The 14,690-nt window shown below is 43.1% G+C and overlaps 1 protein-coding gene across 1 annotated transcript in view; it reads right to left on the bottom strand.

The window, feature by feature from the left end:
• The window catches only part of MCF2L2 (MCF.2 cell line derived transforming sequence-like 2), a 774,003-nt gene that overhangs the window by 241,198 nt on the left and 518,115 nt on the right, over positions 1 to 14,690 (bottom strand). Inside the window, 1 exon segment of the mRNA XM_029615373.1 lies at positions 10,071 to 10,140. Within this exon segment, the coding sequence (XP_029471233.1) occupies positions 10,071 to 10,140 (70 nt within the window).

The raw sequence follows: 14,690 nt of genomic DNA, 5'->3' as shown, positions 1-14,690 counted from the left end.
TCTAGACTTCCAGGACGCATACACTCATATCACAATAATTCCATCTCATCGCAAATACCTGAGGTTTTTAGTAGGCCCCAAGCACTATCAGTACCGAGTGCTTCCATTCGGCCTTGCGTCTGCACCACAAGTCTTCACAAAATGCCTTGTAGTAGTTGCAGCCTTCCTCAGAACTCAAGGTGTTCACATCTACCCCTACCTAGATGATTGATAATCAGGGCTCCCACTCAGCAAGCTGCTCTGTCGGCCCTACATCTTACTCTACACACTCTAATTTCACTCTGATTTCTCGTCAACTATGACAAATCCTGCTTAGTCCCATCTCAAACCTTATCGTTCATTGGGGCAGACTTGGACACCTTGCAGGCAAAGGCTTTCCTGCCTCGACAGCGAGCTCTCACTCTCGTGTCTCTTGCACACCAGCTGCAGTCTCAACACTCCACGACTGCACACCGCTTTCTCATCCTCCTGGGACACATGGCGTCCTCAGTTCAGGTCACTCCAATGGCCTGTTTGGCCATGAGTCATGCAGTGGACTCTAAGGTTACAGTGGACTCAATCCATTCAGCCCCTGTCGACCATTGTCCACGTAACCGACTCACTCCGCCTGTCTCTTGCCTGGTGGAAAAATCAGATCAATCTCCTCCAGGGCTTGCCCTTCCAGGCTCCAGACCCTCAAATAACTCTCACCACCGATGCTTCCAACCTCAGATGGGGAGCCCATGTGGCCGATCTGCAGACACAAGGATCTTGGTCTCCAGAGGAAGCCAAACACCAAATAAATTTCCTGGAGCTACGAGCAATCAGATATGCTCTCAGGGTATTTCAGGATTGTCTCTCCAATCAAGTCATCCTGATCCAGATGGACAACCAGGTGGCCATGTGGTACATCACAAACAGGGAGGGACGGGCTCCTACCTTCTGTGTCAGGAAGCTTCTGTGTCGATGTACCTCAGGGCCACCTACTTGCCGGGAGTGACAATGTGTTGGCGGACAAGCTGAGTCGCACCTTTCAACCACACAAGTGGTCTCTCAACCCCTCAGTAGCGAGCTTGATCTTCCACCAATGGGGTTATCCTCAAATAGAGACCTCTTTGCATCACCTCAAAATCACAAAGTAGACTTCTGCTCTCTCACTCGCAGCCAACACTGTCAGCCAAGAGACGCGTTCTCCCTCTCATGGGCAACCGGTTTCCTATACGCATTCCCTCCACTTCTTCTTCTCTCGAAGACTCTCGTAAAGTTACGTCAGGACAAGGGAACCATGATCCTGATAGCACCCCACTGGCTGCGCCAAGTGTAGTTTCCAATACTTCAGGATCTCTCCATTCGCAGGCACATTCCCTTGGGAAAGGACCCGCTTCTAATCACTCAAAACGACGGGTGCCAATGCCACCCCAATCTTCAAGCCTTGTCCCTGACGGCATGGATGTTGAAAGGTTAATCCTTCAGTCACTTAACCTTTCTGAGCCAGTTTCTCGTATCCTGATTGCTTCACGGAAGCCTTCCACAAGAAAATCGTATTCTTACAAATGGAACAGGTTTACATCATGGTGCTCTTCTCAGTCCCAGGTGCCCCACTCTGATTACAGGAAGCGTTAAAAACATCAAAAAAAGCAAAAAGTACCGGATTACAGAAGTGAAGCTGAATTCTAGTGCAACAGAATCTGGTTGCTTGGTGACAGTCAATCGCGACGCCAGACCTGATACCGGAGTGCACAGTTAACAAGGGTCAGCTGATTGAGTCGGCAGCACAGGAATACCAGCGGAAGCAGGAAATTCAAAGTGCCCCTGAGGTCGGAGGAGGAGCCGGGTGAGATATTTGAAATAATCGCTCACACCAGGTGCCGCGCGCCGTGCATCGCGTGCCGAAGGAGCGCATCCAAAGGAGCAAGCCCCTTTGTGCGCCCCTTCGCGCAGCCCATTCAGCGCCTCACTTTTACATCTCTAAATAAATTGTCATCTCTCTCACAAAAAACTATTCGCAAAAATAAAAGGATCTTCATTCAGGAATAATGGACACAGCAAGCAAATTCCAAAACCAAAAAAAAATCACATTTCCTTTAAAACATCCAATCCAAAGGAAACATATATCTTATAATCCTCATCATTCAAAAAAACAACTTTCAAACAACTCAAACAACATTTACATCCAATACTCAAATTATTTTCTTCTTTCATTCACTCTAGTCAATGCACGTTCTATTCTCAAAAAAATTCCACTATTTAATGACATGCTCTATGACTCCAAACCTGACTTCATTGCAATAACAGAAACCTGGCTAAAAAACACTGATACAGTATTAACCAATCAACTAAACAACCATAGATACAACATATTCTCAATTCCTAGAAAAAGAAAAAAAGGAGGTGGCTTAATGTTTATTTCTAAAAAAGAACTACAGATGACACACCGTCCTACAAACATTGCTGCACCATATGAAATCTCATTATTTGATTCTCCTAAACTTCAAATATGCCTTGTCTATTGCCCGCCTGGAGTACTTGAAAAAAACTGCTCACCTTTAATTGAATATTTCATGAACAATATATCATTAAACAAACCAATCATAATCCTGGGTGATTTCAACATTCACTTCGACCTAATCAATAACTCAAAAACCTGTCAAATCATCATTGACGCACTTGGTTCACTACAGCTAAAACAAATCGTTGTTAATCCAACTCACAAAGCAGGCCATACAATTGACCTGATATTCGTCAATACTAATGACTGGCACAACATCAATACCCACACCACAGAAATACCTTGGTCAGATCACCACCTAATCCAAGCTACCTTATCTTCTAATACCATCCTTACCCCTCCTCGATACCCACAAAACAAAATAACTTATCGACCACCTTTCAACACTGAACTCCTTCAAGAAACTCTTCAAGAAGAACTGACTAATATCTCTCAAATTCTGATGAAGCTGTATCATCTTGGTTTAAGATCATTAAAAAAGTTGCTGATAATATCAATCCCTTAATAACTAAGTTAATCAAACCATCAAAGCACAATAATCCATGGTATAATAATAACATCAGAGCGTCTAAACGTCAACTTCGAAAGAAAGAAAAAGAATGGAGACGAAACAAAACTGCAACCACCCTAAATAAATATCGAACATACCTAGCCCAATATAAACTTATTATCAATAATGCAAAAAGAGATTATTTCTCAAAAAAAATCATTAAATTCCACCACAACCCTAGAATGCTCTTCTCAATAGTGCAGAAGCTCACAAAAATAACTCTAAAAACTACTTGTACTTCACACAACAGTGATGATTTTGCAGAATTCTTCAATAATAAAATTTTAAACTTAATACAATCAAACCTCAATGTTAATACCCAATCTGTATCTCTGAATAAAAAAGCAAAATCAAATTGGACTCTTTTTGAAACCTCTTCCACTATCCAAATCCAATCAATTATCAAAAAAATGAACCCGGCTAGCCATCCTTTAGATAGCATCCATATTACAAGCCTAAAGAATATTGAATCTACTATTACAAATACAATCACAAAGATCATCAACCTATCTCTTACTGAAGGTTCATACCCAAATTCCCTTAAGTCAGCTATAATAAACCTATCCTAAAAAAGACCAACCTTGACCCAAATGCTCTATCTAATTACTGCCCAATTTCAAACCTTCCCTTCATTGCCAAAATAATAGAAAAAGTAATTCACTCACAACTTGATGAATACCTTGAATCAAACAATATATTATCTCCAAACCAATATGGTTTTAGAAAAAACCTCAATACTGAGACGCTCCTTCTTTCATTAAATGATACCATATTAAGAGGTTTTGACAATGAAAAACAATACTTACTTGTATTACTTGACCTCTCCGCAGCATTCGATACTACAAATCATCAAATACTTCCAGACCGATTATCAGAAATTGGTCTAGCTGGCAATACTCTACAATGGTTCACATCATTTCTTAACAACAGGAGCTACCAAGTCTCATTCAATAATAACATATCAAAGAAAATTGACCTCAAAACTGGAGTACCACAAGGATCTGCATTATCTGCTACTCTCTTTAATATTTACCTTTTACCAATCTGCCAACTACTAGATGATCTTCAAATAACATACTACCTCTATGCAGATGATATACAACTTCTTATTCCTATAAAAAAAATCCATTGATGAAACATACAAAGATACTTCCATGATTCTTGATGCACTAAAACAACTCCTTTCAAATTTAAAACTAATATTGATAAAACTGAATTAATTATCATGAACAAAAAACCCAACTTAATTCCACCACCTCAATTCATCACTAACAATCAAATCAACTTTATTACCCCTGTCAATCATGCCAGAAATCTTGGAGTTATCATGGATAGGAACCTATACTACAATATACACATAACAGCTAAAATCAAAGAAGGATATCATAAGCTCCTAGTTCTCAGACGTTTAAAACCTTTTTTAAATTCAACGGACTTCAGAACCATTTTGCAACTTATAATTTTCTCAACAATAGACTATTGTAATTCTCTTCTGATTGGCCTCCCATCAACAAGATTTAAACCTCTGCAGATTCTTCAGAATTCAGCAGCTAGAATTTTAACAGGACCAAAAAAATATGTTCACATCACCCCAATACTAATGTCGCTCCATTGGCTTCCTATTAAATCTCAAGTAGATTATAAGATCCTGATCATCACTCACAAATTAATACATGCCGATCATCATAAACACACTGGTTTAAAAATCACTCCACAAAATACCAGAACAAATCGTCGATCTAACAACACTTCTTGTCTAAAAATTCCTCCCATTAAAGATGCTCGACTATCAACTACTAGAAACAGAGCATTCTCCATTGCTTCCCCAAAAAAATGGAACTCTCTAACACCTTATTTAAGAACTCAATCTAACATAAAAAAGTTCAAGAAGGACCTAAAAACTTTCCTCTTCCATACAGTCTACATCAATGATCATCTTTAACAACAATCCTTCTACCATCAATTCAACCATTCAAACCCAAACAAGAAAAAACAGTAACTACAAATGGCATCAACCTTAAGTATTACAATTTCAGAAATTTAATATGAAGCCCTCCTTTAAGATGAATTAATACTATTTTTGTTACTTTCCTTTTTTACATCTTTCCCTTCTCCCCCTCTTTCACCCCAACATCCCCCTCTACCTATCATTTCACTATTGTTATTGTTTTCTTCTTTTGCAACTATGTATAATTTATCTGATTGTTGTTTTGATTCTGTAAACTGTTGTGATGGCTAAACCGAATTACGGTATATAAAAACGAATAAAAATAAATAAAAAATAAATAAAAAAGCCTTGTCCCTGACGGCATGGATGTTGAAAGGTTAATCCTTCAGCCACTTAACCTTTCTGAGCCGGTTTCCCATATCCTGATTGCTTCACGGAAGCCTTCCACGAGAAAATCGTATTCTTTCAAATGGAACAGGTTTACGTCATGGTGCTCTTCTCAGTCCCTTGACCCCTTTACCTGTCCAATCACGAAGTTTCTGGACTATCTCTGGCATTTGTCAGAGTCAGGTCTAAAAACTTCCTCCATCAGGATACATGTAGGTGCGGTTGCCGCCTTCCATAAAGGTGTCGGGGACATTCCTATTTCAGTACAACCCCTCGTAACACGTTTTTTGAAGGGCTTGCTTCACCTCAAGCCTCCTCTGCATCCTTCGGCCTCTTCTTGGGACCTCAACCTAGTTTTGGGTCAGCTCATGAAACCACCATTCGAGCCTCTTCAATCCTGTGAACTTCGATATCTCATATGGAAAGTGATTTTCCTTTTGGCAATCACTTAGGCTCGCAGAGTTAGTGAATTACAGGCTCTAGTTACCTATCTGCCTTACACTAAACTTCTGCAGGACCAGACAGTACTCCGCACTCACCCTAAATTCTTACCTAAGGTAGTTTCGGAGTTTCATCTCAATCAATCCATTATACTACCTTCATTTTTTCCCAGGCCCCATTCCAATCCAGGACAGCAGGCTCTGGATACCCTTGACTGCAAATGGGCTCTAGCGTTCTACCTAGACCGTACAGCTGCCCACAGGAAAAGCACTCAATTGTTTGTCTCTTTCCATTCCATCAAATTGGGGCAGCCTGTGGGCAAGCAGACTCTCTCCTCCTGGTTAGCGGACTGCATATCCTTTTCCTACCAGCAAGCAGGCATTCCACTTCAAGATCGTGTTAAGGCACACTCTGTGAGGGCCATGGTGACTTCAGTAGCACACCTACGATCGGTGCCACTTCCTGACATTTGCAGGGCTGCCACCTGGAGTTCTCTCTATACTTATTGCTTGGACAAAGCCGGAAGACAAGACTCCATCTTTGGCCAGTCTGTCTTGCGCAACCTATTTACAACGTGATGTATCAACACCCTTCCGCCTGCCCGGTGGGGTTCAGGATGCCCTTGGCTAAATTTTATCCCAGGCCTAGTGCCTTGCACGCCTGGGTGCATTTGGTGCATGCTCGGACATCCTCAGCTCAGTACTCACCCATATGTGAGGACTACCATCCTGCTTGTCTTGTGAGAAAGCATGTTGCTTACCTGTAATAGGTGTTCTCACAGGACAGCAGGATGTTAGTCCTCACGAAACCCGCTCACTGCCCCGCGGTGTTGGGTTCGTAATGTTTTATTATTTTATTTTCGGCACTACCTGTAGCTTTTTAACAAGACTGAAGGGGGACCCCTGTTGGCTGCAGGGTTAGTGCCATGCTGGGCATGCCCTGTAGGGGCCAGTCAAAGTTCTGGAAACTTTGACAGAAGTGTTCTGTGATTGGGCTCCATTCTCTGATGTCACCCATATGTGAGGACTAACATCCTGCTGTCCTGTGAGAACACCTGTTACAGGTAAGCAACACTTGCTTTCTCTTTTTTTCAGTTCCTCCGACTTAATATCACCACAATATTAAGTCGGAGGAACTAGAGAAAAGCAATATTTTCGGTTTTTCTTTTAACTTTAGGGGCTCCTCAGGACTTAACGCCTGCTCCGGGGAAGCTGTTAATTTTTGAGAGTAAAAATGTGCGCGTTGGACAAACATTATTTTTTACATAAGTAGGAAATAGCTAATAGCCTCATCAACATGAATTTACATGTGATGAGTGCTATTAGCTACATGCTGGTTTGGACGAGCTAATCCCCTTATTGCTTCCAAAAAACGTGCATCCAAGCACTCTTTAACCTGTGTGTTAGGCTCAGCACACGATATTGCATTGGCCTGATAGAGATTTTGCTCTGTTGCGCACTTGTAGGAATTCTCGCTTGGGCATTGCCTCATGAGCCCCTTCAGTCTTTTTTTGTTCGAGTTTTAGCACAGACATGTACCCTAGCTCTCTATTTTGTTCTTGTATGTTGCCTCGCTGCTTCAGTAGCTCTCCCCCCCCCCCCCAAAACAGCACTTTTCATTGCTGTTTAAAAAAAAACGAAAAATTTTCTTCACATGCTTTATAGCTCCAAGAAGCCCAAAGGCATCAAAGGTTATATATGCGATAGGAAACTGCCTATTAGAAGTGCACATGACATCTGTTACTGCTGCCTCAGATAGAACCAGAACCAGGCACCACTATGGCTGGATATCTTCACATTCCCAAAAATCCAGGGCCTGGAAAATGAAGGAACTACATAAGTCTCTCAAGAACTGTAGTCTATCCTCCTCTCAGCGCGGAGCCTTCTCTGGCTTCCTGAGTGCTGAGTTAATCAGGAGCGCCTCAAGGAAGTCTTCCCCCTTAGCAGAACAAGCTAAATTCTTGGGGTCGAGCAAACAGAAAATGCGTGAACTACTGCTGCTAAAAAGAAGTGCCATTCTTCAGAGCTGGTGGTGCAATTTGCTGCTGAAAAAGCATCAAGTTTCATCACGGCTATGTAGCTGACGCATCATTCTCCAGTGTATTGAGCCCCAGCGCCATTGATGCAAAACGCCCCGGCACAGTCTTCGCATTGGGCCCTAGAGCATATGATGTATTCAGCCTCCACACCATTGATGCTTCCTCTCTCGATGCCTTGAGCATCGGAACAACCTGGTATATCGTTGACACAGCAAGCTGTAGAGCTTCCGAAGCAGCTGCTTACTAGGCCACCAGGAACTTTCATGCACATGGGATTTTCAGGGTCAGAAGGAGATAAACTGCACTTATCCCCTCCAATTTCTAGGACTATGATACCATCATGCTTACAGGTACAAGGCCTATGCCGAGATATACCAGATACAGCAGATCCCATCTGCTCTGTGGTGTTCTTGATAGCTAGCAAGTTCCTAACACCGCCTATCCCATGACGTTTTACTTTTCCTGAGAGGCTTCTAGGAAAAGTAAAAAGTCATGGGATAGGCGGCGATGTCCTTTCGTGGATTGCAAACTGGCTAAAAGTCAGGAAACAGAGAGTAGGATTAAATAGACAATTTTCTCAGTGAAAGGGAGTGGACAGTGGAGTGCCTCAGGGATCTGTATTGGGACCCTTACTTTTCAATATATTTATAAATGATCTGGAAAGAAATACGACGAGTGAGATAATCAAATTTGCAGATGACACAAGCAGATTTGCAGATGACACAAGCAGATTGTGATAAATTGCAGGAAGACCTTGTGAGACTGGAAAATTGGGCATCCAAATGGCAGACGAAATTTAATGTGGATAAGTGCAAGGTGATGCATATAGGGAAAAATAACCCATGCTATAATTACACAATGTTGGGTTCCATATTAGGTGCTACAACCCAAGAAAGAGATCTAGGCGTCATAGTGGATAACACATTGAAATCGTCTGTTCAGTGTGCTGCGGCAGTCAAAAAAGCAAACAGAATGTTGGGAATTATTAGAAAGGGAATGGTGAATAAAACGGAAAATGTCATAATGCCTCTGTATCGCTCCATGGTGAGACCGCACCTTGAATACTGGGTACAATTCTGGTCGCTGCATCTCAAAAAAGATATAATTGCAATGGTGAAGGTACAGAGAAGGGCTACCAAAATGATAAGGGGAATGGAACAACTCCCCTATGAGAAAAGACTAAAGAGGTTAGGACTTTTCAGCTTGGAGAAGAGCCGGCTGAGGGGGGATATGATAGAGGTGTTTAAAATCACGAGAAGTCTAGAACGGGTAGATGTGAATCGGTTATTTACTCTTTCAGATAGTAGAAAGACTAGGGGGCACTCCATGAAGTTAGCATGGGGCACATTTAAAACTAATCGGAGAAAGTTCTTTTTTACTCAACGCACAATTAAACTCTGGAATTTGTTGCCAGAGGATGTGGTTAGTGCAGTTAGTATAGCTGTGTTTAAAAAAGGATTGGATAAGTTCTTGGAGGAGAAGTCCATTACCTGCTATTAAGTTCACTTAGAGAATAGCCACTGCCATTAGCAATGGTAACATGGAATAGACTTAGTTTTTGGGTACTTGCCAGGTTCTTATGGCCTGGATTGGCCACTGTTGGAAACAGGATGCTGGGCTTGATGGACCCTTGGTCTGAGCCAGTATGGCATTTTCTTATGTTCTTAACACAGATTTTACAAAGGATGTGCAAGGAGATTCCATCCTCATATCTGAAGATGATGTTCCACCTCCAGTGTCTAGCCAGAAAGCTCATCGGCCCTTGGGCCAAGTGGCATTGTTGGTGAAAGTTTTCTTTATTTCTGTGATGGCTATGGACAAGTAAATTACTCTTTCACATCTCCTTTCCAGAATATCAGATTTACACCCGCAGGAAGGAATCCCATTACCTTCTGACCGGAACCTAGGAGTCCCAGTACCTTCTGACCGGGCGAATATTACATCAGGACCCCTGCGAGGTGGTTCTAGTCCTAGGCTCACTTTCAGCAGAGTCCAATCAGTTGGAGGATGTACACCAGGAATACTTTAGGATAAAGTGGCCAAGGAATAAGGGTAAACAGTGAAATGATAGAACCATGAAATAGACAAGATATTTAAAAAAAAATGTAGCTAATATTGCTGCTTTAAGTGAAGTTGTTTTACCAAGATGTAACTTACATTAAGGTTTCAGAATACTATATATTTTTTAGATTTGTAGAAGTGCATTATGCTTACTTACCCTTTTTAGAAAGCATCTACCCAGTGAATCTGGGTTTTCTGTACAATTTTCCAACTCCTTAAGAAAAATTCTGCAAGAAATTTAAAAAGTTGAGCCATATTAGTAATGCTGACTTATTTAGCAAAGACAGCTAGTTCCCAAGTGAAACAAAACTCTGGGTTTTTGGGAGGTGCTTAGTACACATTGCTGGCCTTCTGGCTGTTCCCCAGCTGTTAAATGAGTTTAAAATTTTCAACAGGTATCCCTTCTGTTCTAACCATCCTTCGATCTATATTTCACACTTTCCAAATCAGCAGTATTTTACAAATAGTTAAGTCAAAACTCAATTCTGGTTTAGACTTTAATAATAGTGTCTTCAGTAGGTGGGGGTGGGGATTTATAAACAAATATGCTTTTTCAGAATATTTGTTTTAGCATATTGAAGTGTTTTACATTTTGTTTAAATCTCTGTTTCTTAAGATAGGTATGTTAGAATGGCTGTAGTAATAAATCTTATGTGCAGTGCTGATTTTCTCTTAAAAGAATAAAGTACTAGTTCAGAGCCAGCAACACTCTCCACTAGCTGCCATGGGGAAAAGGAAGCAATTTGAAAACAATTCAAAAAGATACCAGGTCAGTAATCTGGCAGAAATCTGCACTGCTTTTGTGAACCTGTTATAGTGATTGGGCCTTTTTCTATATGTTAATAGTATGAATGGTGCATTCAAATGTATTTAGATTCTAAAGAGGGGCTCTTTTTCAAAAGGTTTTGTTTTATTGTATGTTTATGGAAAACCCCTTTTGACAATTCATTCCTAACTATTGAGCCAGGGGTTTATTCTTTTACTGCCAGACTTGCACACATTAAGCTTGTTCAGACCTGGATCATGCCTTGTCTGAAGAAAGCCAGGAACTCTTTCTGCTTCATTAAACATCTATGGGAGTCAACCCTGGCTTTATTTTCCAATCTTCAAGGCTCAGCAGTCCAATCTGCAACCTTATGCAGTCCTTCAATATTGAATATCACCTTTTTGCTGATGACATCCAACTCTGAATTCAATTGGAATTGGACCAAGCCTCACCAGTTGCTGATCTTAATTTTCTCACAGAAGTAGGCCAATGTCTCAACAATCACAAACTGAAATTTAACCCCTTGAAATCAGAATTCCTCCAGCTATGCAGACAAGGCCATCTCTTAGTATCTCTACCCTTTCTAGCAGGAACCCTCTTACAACTTATAGACTCAGTAGGAAGTCTGAAGGTTCAACTCAACTGCAACCTTACAGTAGAAACATATATCTTAAAGGTGGTAAGGACCTCCTCCATGCATTTGTGCCAGATTTGCCAACTGCGCAACTACTTTGACAAACATAACATTGCCACCATTATACATGCGTTAAGCACCATCTGCATTGACTACTGCATCTCATGATATATTCTCAAATGCCTACAACTTTTATAGAGTATAGCTGTCAGAAGTTTGACTGGGGCCAAAGCAAAAGACCACATAAAACCAATCCTTAAGTCTGTTTCACTGCTGCCAGTCAAATACAGGATTCAGTTCCAAACACATTGCCTAGTCTTCAAATGCCTGAACCCTGAATGTATGTCTCAGTATCTGTTCTTCTACACTCCTACAAGAGAACTTGTGCTGTCCTATCCAGGGCACCTGCCCAGCACTTGCTGGATTAACTTGTTTAATACTTCATACATTCATCTGCTATGCCCCAAAACTATTGAACATATTACTGCTACTCCTTTGCCTTGAATCTTTATTCTCACAGGACAAGCAGGATGGTAGTCCTCACATATGGGTGCCATCAGGATGGAGCCCATCACAGAATACTTTTGTCAAAGTTTCTAGAACTTTGACTTGGCACACTGAGCATGCCCAGCATGCCACCAACCCTTCATCCAGCAGGGGTCCCCCTTCAGTCTCTTTTTTTTCCATGCAGCAGTAGCCACATGGTTTGAGGAGCTCTTCTGATATTCCTGATAGGAATTTTCTCACGGAATTTTCTCAAAATATTTCAACAAATTTCACCCTATTCGGGGTCCCCCTATCAACCATCGGTATCCGTTAACATTAGGTAAGGCTTTACCTAGTTTTCGTGGTCGGTTGCCGACGGTCCTTCTACTTCAAGGCCTAACGGTGCGATATGTATTTTATACAGGAACACCGGTATATAAAAATTAAAAATAAATAATATATATAAATAAATAACGGCCACCGACCGTACTGCGGTTACATTTTTCTTTAAACCATGGCGACGGGCTTTCGTCGGTGCCCTGATTGTCCGAGGACGATGTCCATCACGGACCCGCATAAGGTATGTGTCTTATGCTTGGGGGCTGACCACGACGTCACGACATGTACCAATTGTGCCCAAATGACCCCTAAGGGCCGCAGGGCACGCTTAGAGAAAATGGAGTTTCTTTTTCAGGCTATGCAGCCTACTCCATCGAAGACTTCGACGTCATCAGCACCATCACCTTCAACCTCTCGACACCAACTGGGCACCAGTGGTTCTCGCCCGGCTGGATCCCTTTCAAAATCGTCCACCTCTTTGTCCTCGGCGCCGGAGAAAGACCGGGCTGAGCACCGGGAGAAGCACCGGCATCAGCATCGGAAGGCTCAGTCAGCAGACCCAGGGAAGGCCTCAACGTCTGCATCGGCAGAGCCACCGAGGAAAAAAGCCCACGCACAGGAGCCTCCATCTTCCTCCTTGCCCAGGACACAGAGGCGTTCCCCACCTTCAGTGGTGCTGGGAGCCAAGACTTCACTCTCACCGGTGGACCCTCTGGCGACACCTGTGCAGCCTACTCCGAAACTGGTGTTACAAGCACCAGGTTTCCGCGAGGAATTGAACCGGAGGGTTCAAGAGGCAGTAATCCAAGCACTACAGGGTCTTCTGTCTCCTTCAACACTGGCACCGACTCCGATCTCGGACACCAATCCTGTGCCCACGATGCTGGCTCCATTACTGGTCAGATTGGACACGCTTATCGGGGCTCTTCCACCGGTGCCCCCGAAAACACCGATATGTCCGACACCATCGACACCGATTCCCCTGTCATCGGAGGATGAGGAATTGTCGATGCCAGAACCAATTCCGGGGCCATCAAGACGTCCATCAAAGTCGCTGATTCCATCGGTGCCTCTCCCATCTTCGGTGCTGCATCAACCCTCATTGGTGCCTCCTCCGATACCTTCGATGCCCCCTCCAATCCCATCAGTGCCATGACCTGATCCAGCTGGAATAGGCCTCTTCCTTCCATCAGGAGGCCCAACCGATGCTGGAGATCAGCCATACCAACCCTGGTCTGATGATTCCTCAAACACCCAGGATTCTGATGATATTCCCTCGGAGCCATCTCCTCCTGAAGAAAGAAGACGTTCCCCTCCAGAGGATCTGTCCTTCATAAGCTTTATTAAGGAAATGTCAGAAGCCATTTCCTTTAAGCTTCAAACAGAGGAAGACTCCAGAAACAAAATGCTTGAGGTACTCCAGTTTGTAGATGCCCCCAAGGAGGTTATGTCCATACCAGTATACCGGTTCACGAAGTTCTTCTTGAACTTCTCCAGTGTAACTGGGAACATCCAGGTACTGTACCACCGGTGAACTGGAAAACAGACGCCACCTATTTGGCTCAAACAGCTCCTGGGTTCCAAAAGACCCAGCTCTCACCATTCTGTAGTAGTGGAGTCCGCTCAAAAGAAGGCAAGGAGAACTTGGCCTCATTCTTCTACATCTCCAGGGAAAGAACAAAGGTTTCTGGATGCCTTGGGATGTCGAGTGTTCCATGGCTCCATGCTAATTTCACGTATAGCTGCCTACCAGCTATATATGACACAGTACACAAGAAAACTTTTCCAGATGATACAAGACTTCTCTGATTCCCTTCCAGAGGAGTTTCAGGAACAGCTAAACTCCATGCTTAAGAAAGGCCTCGATGCTGGCAAGCACAAGGTCCGAGCTGCATATGACATCTTTGACACTGCTTCTAGAGTGTCTACAGCGGGGATTAGTGCCAGGAGATGGGCCTGGCTGAAGTCTTCAGATTTACGACCCAAAGTTCAGGAGAGGTTGGCAGACCTCCCCTGTGCAGGCAATAACTTATTCAGGGATAAGATCCAGGAGACTGTCGCACAGCTCGAGGACCACCATGAGTCATTGCGCCAGCTCTCTGCTGTACCCTCTGATTTTCCCTCTACTTCTAAATGGCTGTTCAGAAGAGAGGCTAAGAGGACAATCTATATAGCTCGTAGGTATTATCCTCCTCCATCTCGCAGTTGCCCAACCAGGCCATACCAAAAACCTCAGGCCCATCAATCAAGGCCTCAAAAAGCCCAACTGGCTCCGCAACCTGGCCCTGCTTCAGGGTTTTGACTCCCAGCTAGAGAGCAACTGTCAACTTCCACTACTGTCTCTGCCAGTGGGCAGTGCCATCGGACTCTCCACCTCGGACGGGGTGGGGTTTACCTGACCACTCACCACTTCTGGAGGAGGAACTAACAACCCTCCTCCGATCCAGGGCAATAGAACCAGTGCCTCCTCCACAACGGGGACAAGGGTTCTATTCTTGATATTTCCTAATACCAAACAAATTAGGCATTCATCCAATTTTGGATCTTCGTGC

The sequence above is a fragment of the Rhinatrema bivittatum genome, chromosome 9 (genome assembly GCF_901001135.1).
Source record: "Rhinatrema bivittatum chromosome 9, aRhiBiv1.1, whole genome shotgun sequence".
Taxonomy (NCBI): domain Eukaryota; kingdom Metazoa; phylum Chordata; class Amphibia; order Gymnophiona; family Rhinatrematidae; genus Rhinatrema; species Rhinatrema bivittatum.
Note: the sequence above shows the minus strand (reverse complement) of the source record. Positions and strands in the feature narration are given on the sequence as shown.